We start from the raw sequence: 16040 nt of genomic DNA, 5'->3' as shown, positions 1-16040 counted from the left end.
CCTCTCTAACAATGACAGCAGCTCCACCTACGCTACACAGGTCCCTCCACAGTCCTCTAGACCTGCGCTGTCCAAACGGTAGCCACTAGCTACATGTGGCTACTTAAATTTAAGTTATATTAATAAAAGTTTAAATCTAGTTCTTCAGTCACACTAGCCACATTTCCAGTGCTGAATAGCCACGTGTGGTTAGTGAAGACCGTATTGAGCAATGCAGACAGAGAATATTTCCATCATCACAGCAGATTCCTGGGCAGCGCTGCTGCAGACTGAGAATTGATCTCCTACACCTCACTGGAACTGCTGCTGAGAGGGTCCGCTAATGCTGTGCATTACCCATTCTTTACTTTCTCATCCATTGAGTGCCATGTTTTATTGTCAGTTTTTCTACTTTAAGCAACACATTAAAAAAAAAAAAAAACTTTAAAAACCGGATGATCCCATGCAATTGATGTGGAAAAGAACATTCATTACCACCTATAAATTTTTTACATTCCTGCAAATAAGATCTACATTTGTTGACCATAAATGCCACTTATTTTTTTAATGAAGTTGTCTGCTAATACTAAAGCATATGATTGGTTGCTTCATCACATAGACTTGAATATAAATTTGAAATAGACACAGTAATCATGGCTAATAATTATATCCAAATACTGTCATATTTGCATTTTTCTTCCAGTAAGGAAAATAATATATTTATTATTGCTCTTACTGAATTGCTGAAAATTAAATTCTTATGCGTTGAATTATGTTTTAAATATTATAGAGTTTTAATAATTGTATAGTCATGGGCATGAAATATGCCTTTGATTCTAAAATATGTTAGATAACGTTTCCGTAGAAAAGTGAAAAATCTAACAGTGTCATATTAATATAAGGTTACATAAGATTCTAAAAACCCATTTGTGATACATCCACCAAAAGACACAAGAATGTCATAACAGCTGTATTTATAATAGACCAAAACTAGAGATAATCCAAATACCCATTAACAGGAAAATAGATAAATCAATCATGGTATATTTATACAAGGGAAAATTGCATGGCCATAAAAAACACTAACATGGATGGATGAATATTATAGACATATTGAGTAAAAGAAGCAGACACAGAAGTATACATTCATTTCACTTGTTTGAGGTTTAAGATGAATTGACAGCAATATAAGTCACAATAGTAGTTGACGTCACAGAAGGGCAGGAGGAAACGTTCTAGGTGAAATGCAAATGTTTTCTCTGTCTCTCTGGGTGGCAGTTTTAAGGGTATATGCAAATGCAAAATTTCATCAACCTGTACACCTAAGATATACTTTATGTTATACCACAATTAAGGAAAAATTATAAAAGATTTATTCTCAAAATTACACATTTTAATTTTGCTAGAAAATCATAACTTATGACCTGATTAAATATGATGTGGAGAAAGATGAACCTGTCCGTGATGAAAATGGATATTGCGTCAGAGTTCCCAAAGGTACAGTAGACTTGTTCAATCAACCTATGCCCCTTCTTATCTTGACCAAGTGACTTTTAAGGACTAACATATTATTGCCACATGGTAAAATTTATCAGAGTGGGGAAAAGGGGGTTTATTTAAGTACCCTCCAATATACAGGAATTCCAAAGGTGCTAATTTACCACTGCATATAACATAATTCTAGTTTTAAACCTAGCTTAACAACTTCTTGCTTATGAGGTAACGTTTTGTGGGAAGGGATATGTAATTGTGGTTGCAAAACCGTAGTTTTAGGTGGCCTTTACCTTTAAGCTTTACCTACTGGGCGTTTGGGTAAGTGTACATAAATCATTATTCAGTAAAAGATTAGCAGTAAAAGAATTACAGGCCAGGTGTGGTGGCTCACGCCTATAATCCCAACACTTTGGGAGGTTGAGGAGGACTGATCATTTGAGATCAGGAGTTTCAGACCAGCCTGGCCAACGTGGCAAAATCCTGTCTCTACTGAAAATACAAAAATTAACTGGGCATGATGGCACACACCTGTAACCCTAGCTACTTGGGAGGCTGAGGCAGGAGAATCCCTTGACCCTGGGAGGCAGAGGTTGAGACTGCACCACTGTACTCCAGCCTGGGCAACAGGGCAAGATTCCATCTCAAAAAAATAAGAATCAAAATAAAATAATTAAGCCATATACACTAATGTACAGTATATGTGTGTGTGTGGTGTATATATGTGTGTCTGTGATACATATGTACATATAATTCACAGGTATACATGCATGGAAAATGATACTTCCTACAGCCAGTTTGTTGCCAGCAAGTTGTATGGCATTAGTTTTAAGAGAAGGCTGATGTATAAATTTGACCTCTAGCACATAAAATAAGTTTACTTTCTTCTGTTTTAGGTGAAGTTGGACTTCTGGTTTGCAAAATCACACAACTTACACCATTTAGTGGCTATGCTGGAGCAAAGGCTCAGACAGAGAAGAAAAAACTGAGAGATGTCTTTAAGAAAGGAGACCTCTATTTCAACAGTGGAGATCTCTTAATGGTTGACCGTGAAAATTTCATCTATTTCCACGACAGAGTTGGAGATACATTCCGGTTGGTTTTTCTGAATCATTGAGCCAAAAACAAACACATGTGCACTTTGGCATACTCCTAGTGGAATCGCATTCCGCTTTGGTTATGGTGCATTTCCTTCCCTGTCTTTGGCACATCAGGTCAAACTCCTATGTTCCCAGAGAATGAGGAATGAAGTGCCTGAAGTGTCACTCTGCAGTGCACAGTTAACTTGGCTGAGCAACACCAGATGAGAATAAGGCAGGAAACCTGTATCTGATTTCTGGAAACAAAAGTACATTTAACTCCTCTTGTTTCTCCTGCATTATTACTGGTCACTCTCAGGACAGCCAAGGATTTTCACCTTTCCAATCATGGAGGTGTTTAGATAAAATCAGATGCAAATTAGTGTGGAGGTGATCTAGTTGAAGAGGAGGTGAGGGGTTCGGAGCCCCTTCCCCCAACGCCTTTCATCCCCAACCAGATGGTTTCCTGCAGAACCCCCAGGTCAGTGCAAGGAAGTTTGGAAGTCCCAATAGACCATGGAATTAACTTCCAACCATAGCACAGTCTTCCAGCCTCATGACACAGCTTCCTTCCTGTGTAAACTCCCTGAGGGCAGGCCCTGTGTCTGCCTGTTCACCCCCAGCACCTACCATGGTGCCTGACACACATAATCACTTTTTGCATGAATGAATGAGGAACGGATGGAAGTTGTCTAACTGCAGTAGAAAGACAGCAGGTGAAATGAGGAGAACCAGGCTCACCTCTCCCCACTGAGCAGCAGTGGTATCAAGACAGGTAACCATTGTGAACCTCAGTCCTTTTGCCCTTGAGATGAGGGTCACAATGATTCGCAGGGTCCTTCCATCTCTACTATTCCATGTCTTAAGATCCATATCACTTTAAGCCATCTTCATGCTATTAAGAAGATACTTCTGGGAGGGCTAAAGAATTTTTAATGGGCCGGGAGTGGTGGCTCACGCCTGTAATCCCAGCAGTTTGGCAGGCTGAGGCAGGTGTATCACCTGAGGTCAGGAGTTCCAGACCAGCCTGGCCAACATGGTGAAATCCCGTCTCTACTAAAAGTACAAAAATTGCTGGACATGGTGGCACGCACCTGTAGCCCCAGCTACTTGGGAGGCTGAGGCAAGAGAATCACTTGCACCTAGGAGACGGAGGTTGCAGTGAGCTGAGATTGCACCACTGCACTCCAGCCTAAGTGGCAGAGCGAGACTCTACCCACCACTGCAAAAAAAAAAAATTAAAACAAAATTTAAGTCTTTATCAAGTGAAAAAATAGCACCTGGTTTGGCTTTAACATTAGAATCTCCCTGTAACTGAAGTATATTTTTTCCTTTCTTGTTGCCATGAGACCCTGAAATAAAATATAAAGTTCTATTAAAGAGAACGTCACCAACTGAATTAAATAGCAACTTGAGTTAGTAACTGAAAAGTTGACAGACCTAAACACAGCAGAAAATCATTGAGATTTCTTTCTAATTTCCAGTGCCTTTCTTAGCCAGGGCTGTATTTTAACATTAGAACATTATTCCATGTATTGTGTTTCATGTGGTAACATTGAAATTCCACATTTTGTTATCTAGGTCTATACTTTTCCCTTTCATGCCTCAAGCAAGATACCCCAGCCAGGACTAAGTTGGGGAGTTTGAGGGGCCAAGATGAGAAACACGAGATCAGCACCATGCAGAAATCTAAAGGAAACAGCTGCTCTCCATCATTGCGGTCTGGGCCAGAAACCACCATTGACCTCTGCTAAATGTATCCTTTCTTCCAGGTGGAAAGGGGAAAATGTGGCCACCACTGAAGTTGCTGATATAGTAGGACTGGTTGATTTTGTCCAGGAAGTGAATGTTTATGGAGTGCATGTGCCAGGTATATACAAGATAAGATCTGTACCTAAACCCATAGAGGAACTGAACATAATTTTAGCCCAGGTTTCTCATTGCTTTCTCCTGCCATCCAGAGTTAAACAGCTCTTTCAGCTGCCAGGGAGTAAGGAGCTTATGTCTGGCTTATGTTCCATTATAAAAGCCAGCTCAGTACATCTGAACATGGCCTTCTCTTCAGTTCAGCTCCCAGCCATTCTTGGGCTCTCAGGCAAACAAAGCCTCAAATATGGGAGCTCCACGCCACATTTGGCACGCCTCCAGAAAAGTCGTGTCATGCTTAAGAGCTGAGAAATGGTGTCCTGGCCTCCGAACTAGGAGGCACAAAGAAGAGCCAGTGCAGTTGCTAGGAGAAAAAGCTGGGGAAAAGTGGATTTTGTACAGCCTCTTCTTTTTAAGATTTCTAAGCCCAGTTCACCCCACTAAGTTTCAGAATCATCACACAAGAATGTTGTCACCACAGCTTCATCTACAGATCTGCTTCTGCCAGCAGAGTCAGGAGGGCCAATGTCTGACCTTGAATCCTGGCTTCAACATCTACCGGCTGTTTGACTGCCGGCTAATCACTAAAATTAAGGATAATGCCAGCCCTGCAGTTAAGGTTGTCAAGAGAACAAATTCATTTTAATTACATCAATGCTAAGCATATATTTATCAAATATATACATAAGGGTGGTTGTGACAATAAATCACATTGATTATACATGTCAAAGAGGATTCCGGCCTCCAAACTACTATGCAAATATAAGGCACTAGGGGTATTACTATTCCCCCACAACTCATATTTGGGATTCCCACCCATATTCAAAGTAGAAATCCAGAAGTCCCTCTTTCTCAAGCTGTGACAGTTCTACATGGCCTTGTGCTTGTTCTTTTTTAAAAAATATTCAAGGCCGGGTACAGTGGCTCACTCCCGTAACCCCAGCACTTTGGGAGGCCGAGGCGGGCAGATCACGAGGTCAGGAGATCCAGAGTATCTTTGGCCAACATGGTGAAACCCCATCTCTACTAAAAATACAAAAATTAGCTGGGTGTGGTGGTGGGTGCCTGTAGTCCCAGCTACTCAGGAGGCTGAGGCAGGAGAATCGCTTGAACCAGGGAGCCGGAGGTTGCAGTGAGCCGAGATCACGCCATCGCACTCCAGCCTGGCAACAGAGCAAGACTCTGTCTCAAATATTTAAGGCCAGATGCGGTGTCTCACACTTATAATCCCAGCACTTTGGGAGGCTGAGGCAGAAGGATCACTTGAGGTCAGGAGTTTGAGACCAGCCTGGCCAACATGGCAAAACTTAGTCTCTACTAAAAATATAAACATTAGCCAGGGGTGGTAGCTCACATCGGTAATCCCAGCTACTCAGGAGGCTGAGACAGGAGAATCACTTGAACCTGGGAGATGGAGGTTGCAGTAAGCCAGGATCTCACCACTGCACTGCAGTCTGGGTGACAGAGTGAGGCTCCATCTCAAAAAAACAAAAAGAATATTCAAGAATATCTCTTGCTTGTTCCTCCCCAACTCTGGGACAATGACACAAGGGGAACTATGGCCACATCTTGCTGTGAGAGGGGACAGAATGGAAAGGGGTGTGAATACTCCCATTGGAGAACTCCCCAGGCCTTATGCTGAGCTAACACAAGGGTCTAAGTTGTGGTTGTCAGTCATTGTGCCACCCTGGGCTCTTGCAGACCCTTCCTCAAATGTTGTGTATGCGTCTAAATGTTTGATTTTAAAAAGAATAACCACACAAAAGAGTATGTATGAGGCGAGAGAATCTAGAAGATGAAACAGAAGGATCTAGCCTAGTGTTCTTCAAAGTGGGTCCCCGGATCAGCAGTGTCAGCATCACCCAGGAATCTGTTACAAGTGCAGTTTCTCAGGCCCACCCCGAACTACCGAGTCAGAATCTCTGGGGTGGGGCCAGGAAGCTGTGCTGGCACAAACACCCCAGACATTCTTAAAAACACTGAAAGTCTGATTTAGGGGGTGATGAAAATGCACTAGAACTAGATCCTGGTGATGATAGTACAACATTGTAAGTGTGTAAAATGCCACTGAATTGTACACTTTTTTTTTTTTTTTTTTTTATTGAGACAGAGTTTCGTTCTTGTTGCCCAGGCTGGAGTGCAATAGCGCAATCTTGGCTCACTACAACCTCAGCCTCCCAGGTTCAAGCAGCGATTCTCCTCCCTCAGCCTCCTGAGTAGCTGGGATTACAGCCATGCACCACCACACCCGGCTAATTTTGTATTTTTAGTAGAGATGGGGTTTCACCATGTTGGTCAGGCCGGTCTCGAACTCCTAACCTCAGGTGATCCACCCCCCCACCTTGGCCTCCCAAAGTGCTGGGATTACAGGCGTGAGCCACCACGCCTGGCAAATTGTACACTTTAAAATGAGTTAAAATGATAAATTTTATGTTATATGTTTATCACAATTTTAAAAAACACACACACTAAAGTCTGAGAAGCACTAAAGCCCAGTGGTTCCAAATATTTGGCCAATCATCGGAACCATCTGGGAAACTTTTTAAAGCCTGGATCTAATGGACCAGAGGCTCTGGAGTATGAGACTCAGAATCTACATGTCTTTTTTTAATTCCCCAGTGAATCTAATGATCAGTGAGTTCTGGGAGCCACTGAAACGGAACAAAGGGGAGGAGGCTGACAGTCTTACACTGTTGGCAGACAGTCAGATAGGATGAGGAGCAGGTGTATTCTGTGCTGCTCCAGCGATCAGAACTAAAACCAATGGATTAAAATGACCAGGGAGCCAATTTTAGCCTGAGAACTCCCCTGTAACCATCAATAGAATAGGCTTGTCTCCCAGGATAGGAAATGCCTCCACCAACTAAGGCATGTAAAGAGAAGCTGGATGTCCACCTGGGATCCTGGGAGAACTCTTGCAGCAGTGAAAGATTAGAGATACATTCTAAAGTCCCTCCCAACTTTCAGATTCTGTGATTCTCAATGCCACAACTGCTGTTGTCTGGCCCCCCATCCACAGAGGCCAGTCCCATTCCAGAGTAGAAATGCAGCTGGACTGTCTGAAGTAAGGCATCCTTCCACTATGGGTGATTCAGGACAAGGCAGTCACACATCTCGGCTTTGGACCAGGAGAGAATTTCTAGGTTTGGGCCTGGAGTGGAGTTCACTTTTTCTAGGTGTCACACCTGAACTGCCCAACTAGTCTGTAGAACTTTCTGCAATGATGGAAATGTTCCATATGCACTATCCAGCATGATAGCCAATAGCCACCATGTCACTATGGAACACTTGAAATGTGGCTAGTGCAACTGAAGAACTGAATTTTTCATAATATTATAATTGATTTTAGTTTTAATAGCCACAAATAACCAGTGGGTGTCATATTAGACCGTGCAGCTCTAGAGAACCCTTGGCCAGAATTGACCTTTACAGTTAGCCCAGAACTCTTATAGGCTGGAACCACCCCCCCAGAGCTGAACTAGTCCCAAACCACCCTCCGAGAGTCGGGGCAGAGGCCTGAGACCTAACAGGCCCATTTGCCCCTAGGTCCAGCGTTGCTGCTACCAGAGCAAGAAGCAAAGAGATGGTCAATGCGGAGGATTTCTGTTGCATAAGCCTTAATTCTAAAAGGAACTTATTGGAGACACTTGAGATTTCTAAGACAGGCGCTAGGGACCCTAAACTAAGAGGATCTAGTGCCCCTGCCTCTCTCCCTCAGACAAGAAGCAAACCGAATGAGGGGGCATCTTTTTTTCCTTTTGCTGTTTGCCTTCTTTAGAGCTATCGGTAAACACAATCACCATGGGAGAGATTTCAAAAGCTGGGGCCCAGGTAACCAAGGGAGGCTCCTGTCTCCTCTCTGATTACAGCTGAGTAGTTGAGGGAAGTGGATCGGCTCCCGCTGGGTCTGCTGGATCAGGTAGAAGATAAATATCCTGCTGTAGGATCTGTTCTCTCTGTGGAGGGCGCATCCTCTTGGGACTAATGGGCCTTTAATGGGAGTGCACAAAACAGCTCCCTGTGCCTGCCTTCACCTCCTGTCGCACATCCTCTCCGAAATGCAGACAAGAAAAGCCATTAGAACCTTGATCAGATAAGTAGGTCTCCAAGGTGGTGTTCGTGCCCAGAGGTGCAACAAACCTGACATTGCAACCTGAAGAACAATCCAAGCTCAGTAAGTCGTGCCTGACGGTGGAGCAAGGACTTTCACTGGAGCCAAAAATAACTTCCTGTCGCCACCAGTCCAACCTACTCCCTACCCAGATGTGTTTGTATAGGCTGCTAAAAAGAAGGATGATGGTTCTAAGCACAGGATCTAGAGCCGGGCTGCCTGAATTCAATTCCATACCCTGCCTAGTATTTGATGTCTGACGTCGAATAAGTCTCTTAATGTCTTTTTGCCTCAGTTTCTTCATCTGTAAAATGGAGATAACATCTATATCTCTTCAGAAGGTTGTTGTGAGGGTTAAGTGAGATCATCAATACAACACACTTAGTATAGGGCCTGGAATATAATAGTCAACCAACTGTTATTATTACTATTAATATTAGTACATTCACTTTAAAGTATCTTCGACAGGTATTTGTAATAAAAATTCCAACTATCCAAATGAAACCCATGCTATAAAGTTGTCTGAGTCCATGGTTCTTTGAACTAATAAAGCATCATAAATAGCCATAACACATCTAATTTTTTCTCACTTTATTTCTAGATCATGAGGGTCGCATTGGCATGGCCTCCATCAAAATGAAGGAAAACCACGAATTTGACGGAAAGAAACTCTTTCAGCACATTGCTGATTACCTGCCTAGTTATGCGAGGCCCCGGTTTCTAAGAATACAGGTGGGATCTCTTATTATCAAATTCAGTGATCTGCTGTCTTGGAGATTCCTACCTCTTAGGGAACAACTTGCCTTCTCCCAGGATGACTACATTTGCCAAATTATCACCACACTTTCCAGGAAGCTAAGAAAGAAGTGTCATAGACCAATAAGGAAGTGGTCATATCAGACTGGGTGCAGTGGCTCACGCCTGTAATCCCAGGACTTTGGGAGACCGAGGTGGGAGGATTGCTTGAGCTCAGGAGTTTGAGACCAGCCTAGGCAACATAGTGAGACTTCATGTCTACTAAAACTAAAAATTTTTAAAAAGGCCGAGCGCGGTGGCTCACGCCTGTAATCCCAGCACTTTGGGAGACCGAGGTGGGCAGATCACCTGAGGTCGGAAGTTCAAGATCAGGCTGGCTAATGTGGTGAAACCCTGTCTCTACTAAATATGCAAAATTAGCTAGGCATGGTGTAGCATGCCTGTAGTCCCACCTACTGGGGAGGCTGAGGCAGGAGAATCGCTTGACCTGGGAGGCGGAGGTTGCAGTGAGCCAGGATCACGCCACTGCTCTCCAGCCTGAGCAATGGAGTAAGACTCCGTCTCCAAAAAAAAAACCAAAAAATTAGCCAGAGGCTGAGGCAGGAGGATTACTTGAGCCTGAGAAATCAAGGCTGCAGTGAGGTATGAGTGCACCACTGCACCCCAGCCTGGGCAACAGAGCAAGGCCCTGTCTTAAAAAAAAAAAAAAAAAAAATCAGAAAACAGCTAGCGGAAATCCAATTCTAATCGCTTTCTTGTTACAATGACAGACCAGTTCATTCAGCAAGAGTCTTAGCACACAACTCACAAAGTCTGTTTGGTGAGTCCTGACAGACATCGCAAATAGAAATGCTCTGACCCTGTTTGTTGTTTCCAGTTTTAAAGAATACAGAAATCCACAGAAGTTCTACACCTTTCCATGGTGTGAAATTTAACTGGACGTTAGCCAGCTGGAATTGCCTAAGACTTAACTATCACCGCTAGGGGGGTTTTTTTCTTCCTCCAACATTAACCCTTCTGTTGGTTTAACATTCTCACTTTCAGATTTTGAGCTGTGTGATTCTGTAGTTGAAGACTTGACAAAGGAAGTCTTAAGATTCCAGATATTGTGTGTATAGGATTATTCCTATTCATGAAACACCGACATTTGCTTTGCAACCAGATGGTAAAGAGGCATGAAAAAAGGCCGGGCGCGGTGGCTCAAGCCTGTAATCCCAGCACTTTGGGAGGCCGAGACGGGCGGATCACGAGGTCAGGAGATCGAGACCATCCTGGCTAACACGGTGAAACCCGGTCTCTACTAAAAAAAAAAATACAAAAAACTAGCCGGGCGAAGTGGCGGGCGCCTGTAGTCCCAGCTACTTGGGAGGCTGAGGCAGGAGAATGGCGTGAACCCGGGAGGCGGAGCTTGCAGTGAGCTGAGATCCGGCCACTGCACTCCAGCCTGGGCGACAGAGCATAACTCCGTCTCAAAAAAAAAAAAAAAAAAAAAAGAGGCATGAAAATGAAATATCCTCAGATATTTTGATTAACACATTAATTGAAGGGAAAATCAGTCTTCAATCTAGTAGACAAGATAAGCAGACTGAGAAAAGAGAGTTTTTCTGTAAATGATCCCTCCTTCTACTCCCACCTAGAGTCGGGATATCCTAGTGGTACCTGAGGCCTTACCAAGCAGTAAGCACCACGCCTCTGCTCAGAAATCTGTGCACAGGTATCTCATCATTGGCAGGTCCTCCCTCCCCACCGGTGATCCTAAAGCTTTAAGGGAATAAAAAATACCTCACAAAGGGCTCCCTAATGGAGACCAGTGAACAGAATGTATGGGTATCATACAAAACTTTCACTTCACTAGAAAATGTAAAGAGAGTGGATGTTACTACCACAAAAATGATAGCTATGTGAGGTAATCCATTTGTTAACTAGCTGGATGTAACTATTGCACGATGTATGTGCACTTCAGCACACCATATTGTACATGAGAAAAACACGCAATGTTATCTGTCCATGTAAAAATAAATCAAAATGGAAAACTTTTTTTTTAACTTTCACTTCCCAGCTGTCACATGAGCCAGGGATGCCAATGATTTGCTAGATCTCCATGCCCCACCCCTACCCCTTGCCCTGCATCCCAATCTATTGCAAAATGCAACCACAATGTGGATTATTTGATGTTTTTCAGGACACCATTGAGATCACTGGAACTTTTAAACACCGCAAAGTGACCCTGGTGGAGGAGGGCTTTAACCCCGCTGTCATCAAAGATGCCTTGTATTTCTTGGACGACACAGCCAAAACGTATGTGCCTATGACTGAGGACATCTATAATGCCATAAGTGCTAAAACCCTGAAACTCTGACTATTCCCAGGAGGATAACTCAACATTTCCAGAAAGAAACAGAATGGACAGCCACTTGATATAATCCAACTTTAATTTGATTGAAGATTGTGAGGTGCAGTTTTTTAAGGAAATTATGCATACCAGTAAAGGGAGACTTTTTAAAATGACAGCTGAGTCTTTGCAAGTAAAAAGATTTAGAGATTATTATTTTTCAGTGTGTACCTACTGTTTGTATTTGCAAACTGAGCTTGTTGGAGGGAAGGCATTATTTTTTAAAATACATAGTAAATTAAATGAACACCAACATGTGAGATGGCACCATCTCTGTGTTCTTTCCTCACTTTATTCTAATACAAAGCCTGTGTCAATTACTCCAAAGCCTGAAGTTCTCACTGGTAACTTTTCATACGTGTCCCATTCATAAGAGTAATGACATTCTAGGTAAAACTGGCTGGAGACGGGGAGTGGGGTGTGAGGGGTGGTAGGGTGAGGAGGCTGGATCAGCAGAGGCCAACGCAACGGAAATCTACCCCAATGTGAGGAGGCCAACTTTCCCTACCCAGAGGCATCCCGTGCACTGCGTACAGACAGCATTATCCAACAGGTAATAATGCCATCTATAGTCCTTACAGGAGCCTAATTCTATGGCATCAGAGTTCTGTACATAAAAGGAGTTCAGGCCAGGCACAGTGGCTCACGCCTATAATCCTAGCACTTTGGGAGGCCAAGGCAGGTGGATCACGAGGTCAGGAGTCCAAGAGCAGCCTGGCCAAGATGGTGAAACCCCATCTCTACTAAAAAAATACAAAAATCAGCCAGGCGCAGTGGCAGGCACCTGTAATCTCAGCTATTCGGGAGGCTGAGGCAGGAGAATCGCTTGAACTCGGGCGGCAGAGGTTGCAGTGAGCCAAGATCGCGCCACTGCACTCCAGCCTGGGTGACAGAGTGAGACTCCGTCTAAAAAAAAAAAAAGGTGTTCAATACATTTTAGCTACATCAGGGGTTGCAGACTCAAGTGTCTTCAGAATTCACATAGGTAATGTGGATGAGAAAAGCAGGTCACAAATGAATGTGGTAAACTTGGGGACAGCCACTAAGCTTCAGTCAGCTGAATATAGGTCAAGTATTGCTGGGATTTTCTGATTATTCAGAAAACAGAAATCCATCAGAACTTATTAACATTAGTGTCACTAGAGTTGATCTACAACCCCTGCCCCCAACACACACACACACACACACACACACACACACACACACACACACACACACAACTACTAGGTTTGACTGGCTTTTTAAAAAGAAAACAGAAATCTAGATATGTATGTGAATCTCCCAATTTTTGAAATCTGAAGTCTCAAAATTGTTTAAACTTCTATGCATCCCAAACAAAATATGTCTGTGGGCCGGATAAGTCCCAGCTGTCCAGTTAGCACCTGAGTGTCACTTACATGTGCCCCTACTCCCCAGATGGCAACTGGTTTCACTCCAAAGCCCGTCTCCTGCCCACGGACCCTTTTCAAGGACAGGAGGACCTTTAGGATGGCACAGGAGGCTCTGGGAAACTCTGAGGAGCTCTTTCACCTAAGCCCTTTCTCCTTAGACCTAGCTGCTCCCTTCCTGGGTTTAATTGCTTTACCTCTGCATGTATGAGCTGCAACAGAATTCCAGGAGCAGGTCATGGGTGACAGCACTCAAGACGACATGTACCTTACCTAGAGCTTGTCCTAGGCCATGGGAGCATCACGGTCATTGAGTTCACATCCAGAAAGCATGGCCCAAGTTTACCACAGCCTCCCTAGAAGTTTCCATCATGGAGTTTCCCTCCCTAGAGGACATCTTCAGATGACCAGGAGCTGGTATGGCTTGCCAATTCTCCTCCAGTGTAGTCCCCATAAAGCCCCCAGGCAAACATATCTAGGACTCCTCAATGATATATGATGAGAGCTGTTGCCACCCCCAGCCCCAACAGAGTACTAGAAATATTTTTTTTTTAACTCTCTTCACTCTTGGGTGACTTTTAAGAAGAATCATGACCAAAATCCTTGCCCCCACTCATTATACCTAATGATAAACATTTCCTGAGTGCTTAGTATACATCGAGGACTTGAGGAGGGTCTAAAGAAAACTCCAGATAGGCTACACCTTTGTGAATTTTGCCAGTAATTAGAATGATTATTGTTTGTGAGTCAGCACTTGGGAATTTTTGCAAAATTCTCTCTGCCTTTGAGTTACAGGAGAATGAGGAACCCAAGTAGCAGGAGATAGGACAGCCTTTGAGTATCACGTTGTGCAATTGTGTTACCTGGAATCTTGTCAAAGGAGAAGCAGGATGTCAGCAGGGGTCATGTTAGAGCAGTGGCTTCATTCTGTGTCACAAGGGGTATCTTTTTGGGTAAGAGGTCAGCATTTACACTGTTGGCCAGAATATTCGTGTTATATTAACCAGAGCCTGCTTGCCCCGATCTCGTTTGACCCATGTTTTAGACCTTCCAGTCAGAAACTCAGAGACCCAGGTCCTCACATCCACACCCTGCCCAGCTCTGCCTCCCAGCCTGATGATTTCCTCAGTCTCCCATTTTCCCACACCACCCTGAATCTGGCCAGGTAACACAGCTCCATTGAGATAAATAGAGACACCCCACAATGTCCTCAGCCCCTAGGTTTCCATGTATGTAAACAATTGTAAGCCATCACTTGTGAGAGATAATCCCTTAAAGATTGATTTTTCTCTTTTAAAAGGGTAAGAAATTGTGCCCAAGAAATATCTGCACAAGTCATTCTCATTTGAAAATATAAGTGGATATTTGAATTTAAAAAAATAAGCTGATATCCATGTAAATTATCCAACAGGGCTTTGATTTCAAATGTATTGTTTGGAAACCTGTAATCAGTGCATAGATGGGATGCTATAAGCACCAAAATAATTTGGGGATAAAAGTGGGAAATGTCAGCTTCTGAAATGGAAGCTAATGAGAATCAGTATTAAAATGGGTAAGGTTATCCAGGCCTGTGGGGTGTGCCTATAATCCCAGCTACTAGAAACTGCCTATAATCCCTGTCCAGAGACTGAGGCAGGAGGATCACTTGAGCCCAGGAGTTTTGAGTCCAGCCTGGGCAACATAGTGAGACCTCATCTCAAAAAAAAAAAAAAAAAAGGAAAAAAAGGTAAGTTTAACTAATTGCAGCGACTCAACTTAAGAGATAATTTGCTAAATGTGTCGCTCATTCATACATCCACTCTACAAGCACTTCGTGAGTGCCTGCTATGGACCAAGAAATGTTCTCAACATGGAGTGCTGAGTCCCATCCCCCCAAAGTATAATTGGAGTTTGCATTTCTAACAATGCCCAGGTGAGGGTAATGCTGTGAGATGGGGCCCACATTTGGGGAATAACTGACATCCTGAGTTATACATCATGTGCACTTACTTAGTGGGTAACTCAGTTCCTCCAGGCTGGGTTATCCCTTGCTAACTGAGACTCAGCTCTTAGATCAAGTGGCTCAAAGTGCAGGCCCCAGGAAATGTCCAGCATCAAGAAGCACCTTGTCATCTCAAGCCTGCAATTGCTCTTGGAAATTTACATCAATTAGAGCTTATATCTGCTTGCTAGATACATACACATGTATTATGATTTGCTATAGCAAACTAAAAGCAATCCTAGAGAGTAGCTAGTCAAACCTCTTTACTTGATAAGTGAAAAAACTGAGGCCTGAGGTTGCGTGACATGACTAAAATCACACAGCTAATTGGCTTCACTAAGATCTCACTTAGTACTTGCGGGAAGAGAGTATCGTCATAGACCAGTAGTTCTGAGTGTGGTCCCTGAGCCAACAGCATCAGCAGCACCAGGGAACTTGCTGGACCAACAAATTCTTGGACCCTGCAAATTCTAGACCTACTGAATCAGAAACTCAGGGGGCAGGCCCAGACATCTGTGTTTTGACAAGCCAAAGCCCCCGTGGTGTTACTGATGTGGACTCAGTTTGAGAATCACTGGCTTAGAGCAGTGCACAAGCTTTACTGTGCATGAGAATCACTTGGGGACACCAATGCTTGGGGCACACACGCTGCTTTGAGTAGCATGTCAGTCTAAAGCAGTGGTTCCTAGATGTCACTGCACACTAGAATCATCTGGGGAGCTGTCAAAAATACCAAAGCCCAGGCCCCTGCCATACCAATTAGATCAAGGATTCTGGGAGTGGGAACGAAGCATCAGTATTGTTTTAAGGACCTCCAAGTGATTCCAGTATGCAGCAAAGCTCAGGGATCACTAGTAGAGAATAAGGAGCAAGTTTTCAGCTTTTGGCCAGGTGCAGTGGCTCACACCTGTAATCGTAGCATTTGGGGAAGCCAAGACAAGAGGAGTGCTTGAGCACAGGAGTTCACAATCAGCCTAGGCAACATGGGGAGACCCTG

General features: G+C 43.7%; 1 protein-coding gene across 1 annotated transcript in view; it reads left to right on the top strand.

Moving 5' to 3' along the window:
- The window catches only part of LOC105490557 (solute carrier family 27 member 2), a 53842-nt gene extending 41851 nt beyond the window's left edge, over positions 1-11991 (top strand). Inside the window, exons 6-10 of the mRNA XM_011756321.3 lie at positions 1386-1476; positions 2367-2565; positions 4322-4419; positions 9128-9258; positions 11465-11991. Of these exons, the coding sequence (XP_011754623.1) occupies positions 1386-1476; positions 2367-2565; positions 4322-4419; positions 9128-9258; positions 11465-11641 (696 nt within the window). The 3' untranslated portion in view covers positions 11642-11991. The remainder of the gene's footprint in view (positions 1-1385; positions 1477-2366; positions 2566-4321; positions 4420-9127; positions 9259-11464) is intronic.
- Positions 11992-16040: the final 4049 nt, after the last annotated feature.

The sequence above is a fragment of the Macaca nemestrina genome, chromosome 7 (genome assembly GCF_043159975.1).
Source record: "Macaca nemestrina isolate mMacNem1 chromosome 7, mMacNem.hap1, whole genome shotgun sequence".
NCBI classification, from domain to species: Eukaryota; Metazoa; Chordata; class Mammalia; order Primates; family Cercopithecidae; genus Macaca; species Macaca nemestrina.
Note: the sequence above shows the minus strand (reverse complement) of the source record. Positions and strands in the feature narration are given on the sequence as shown.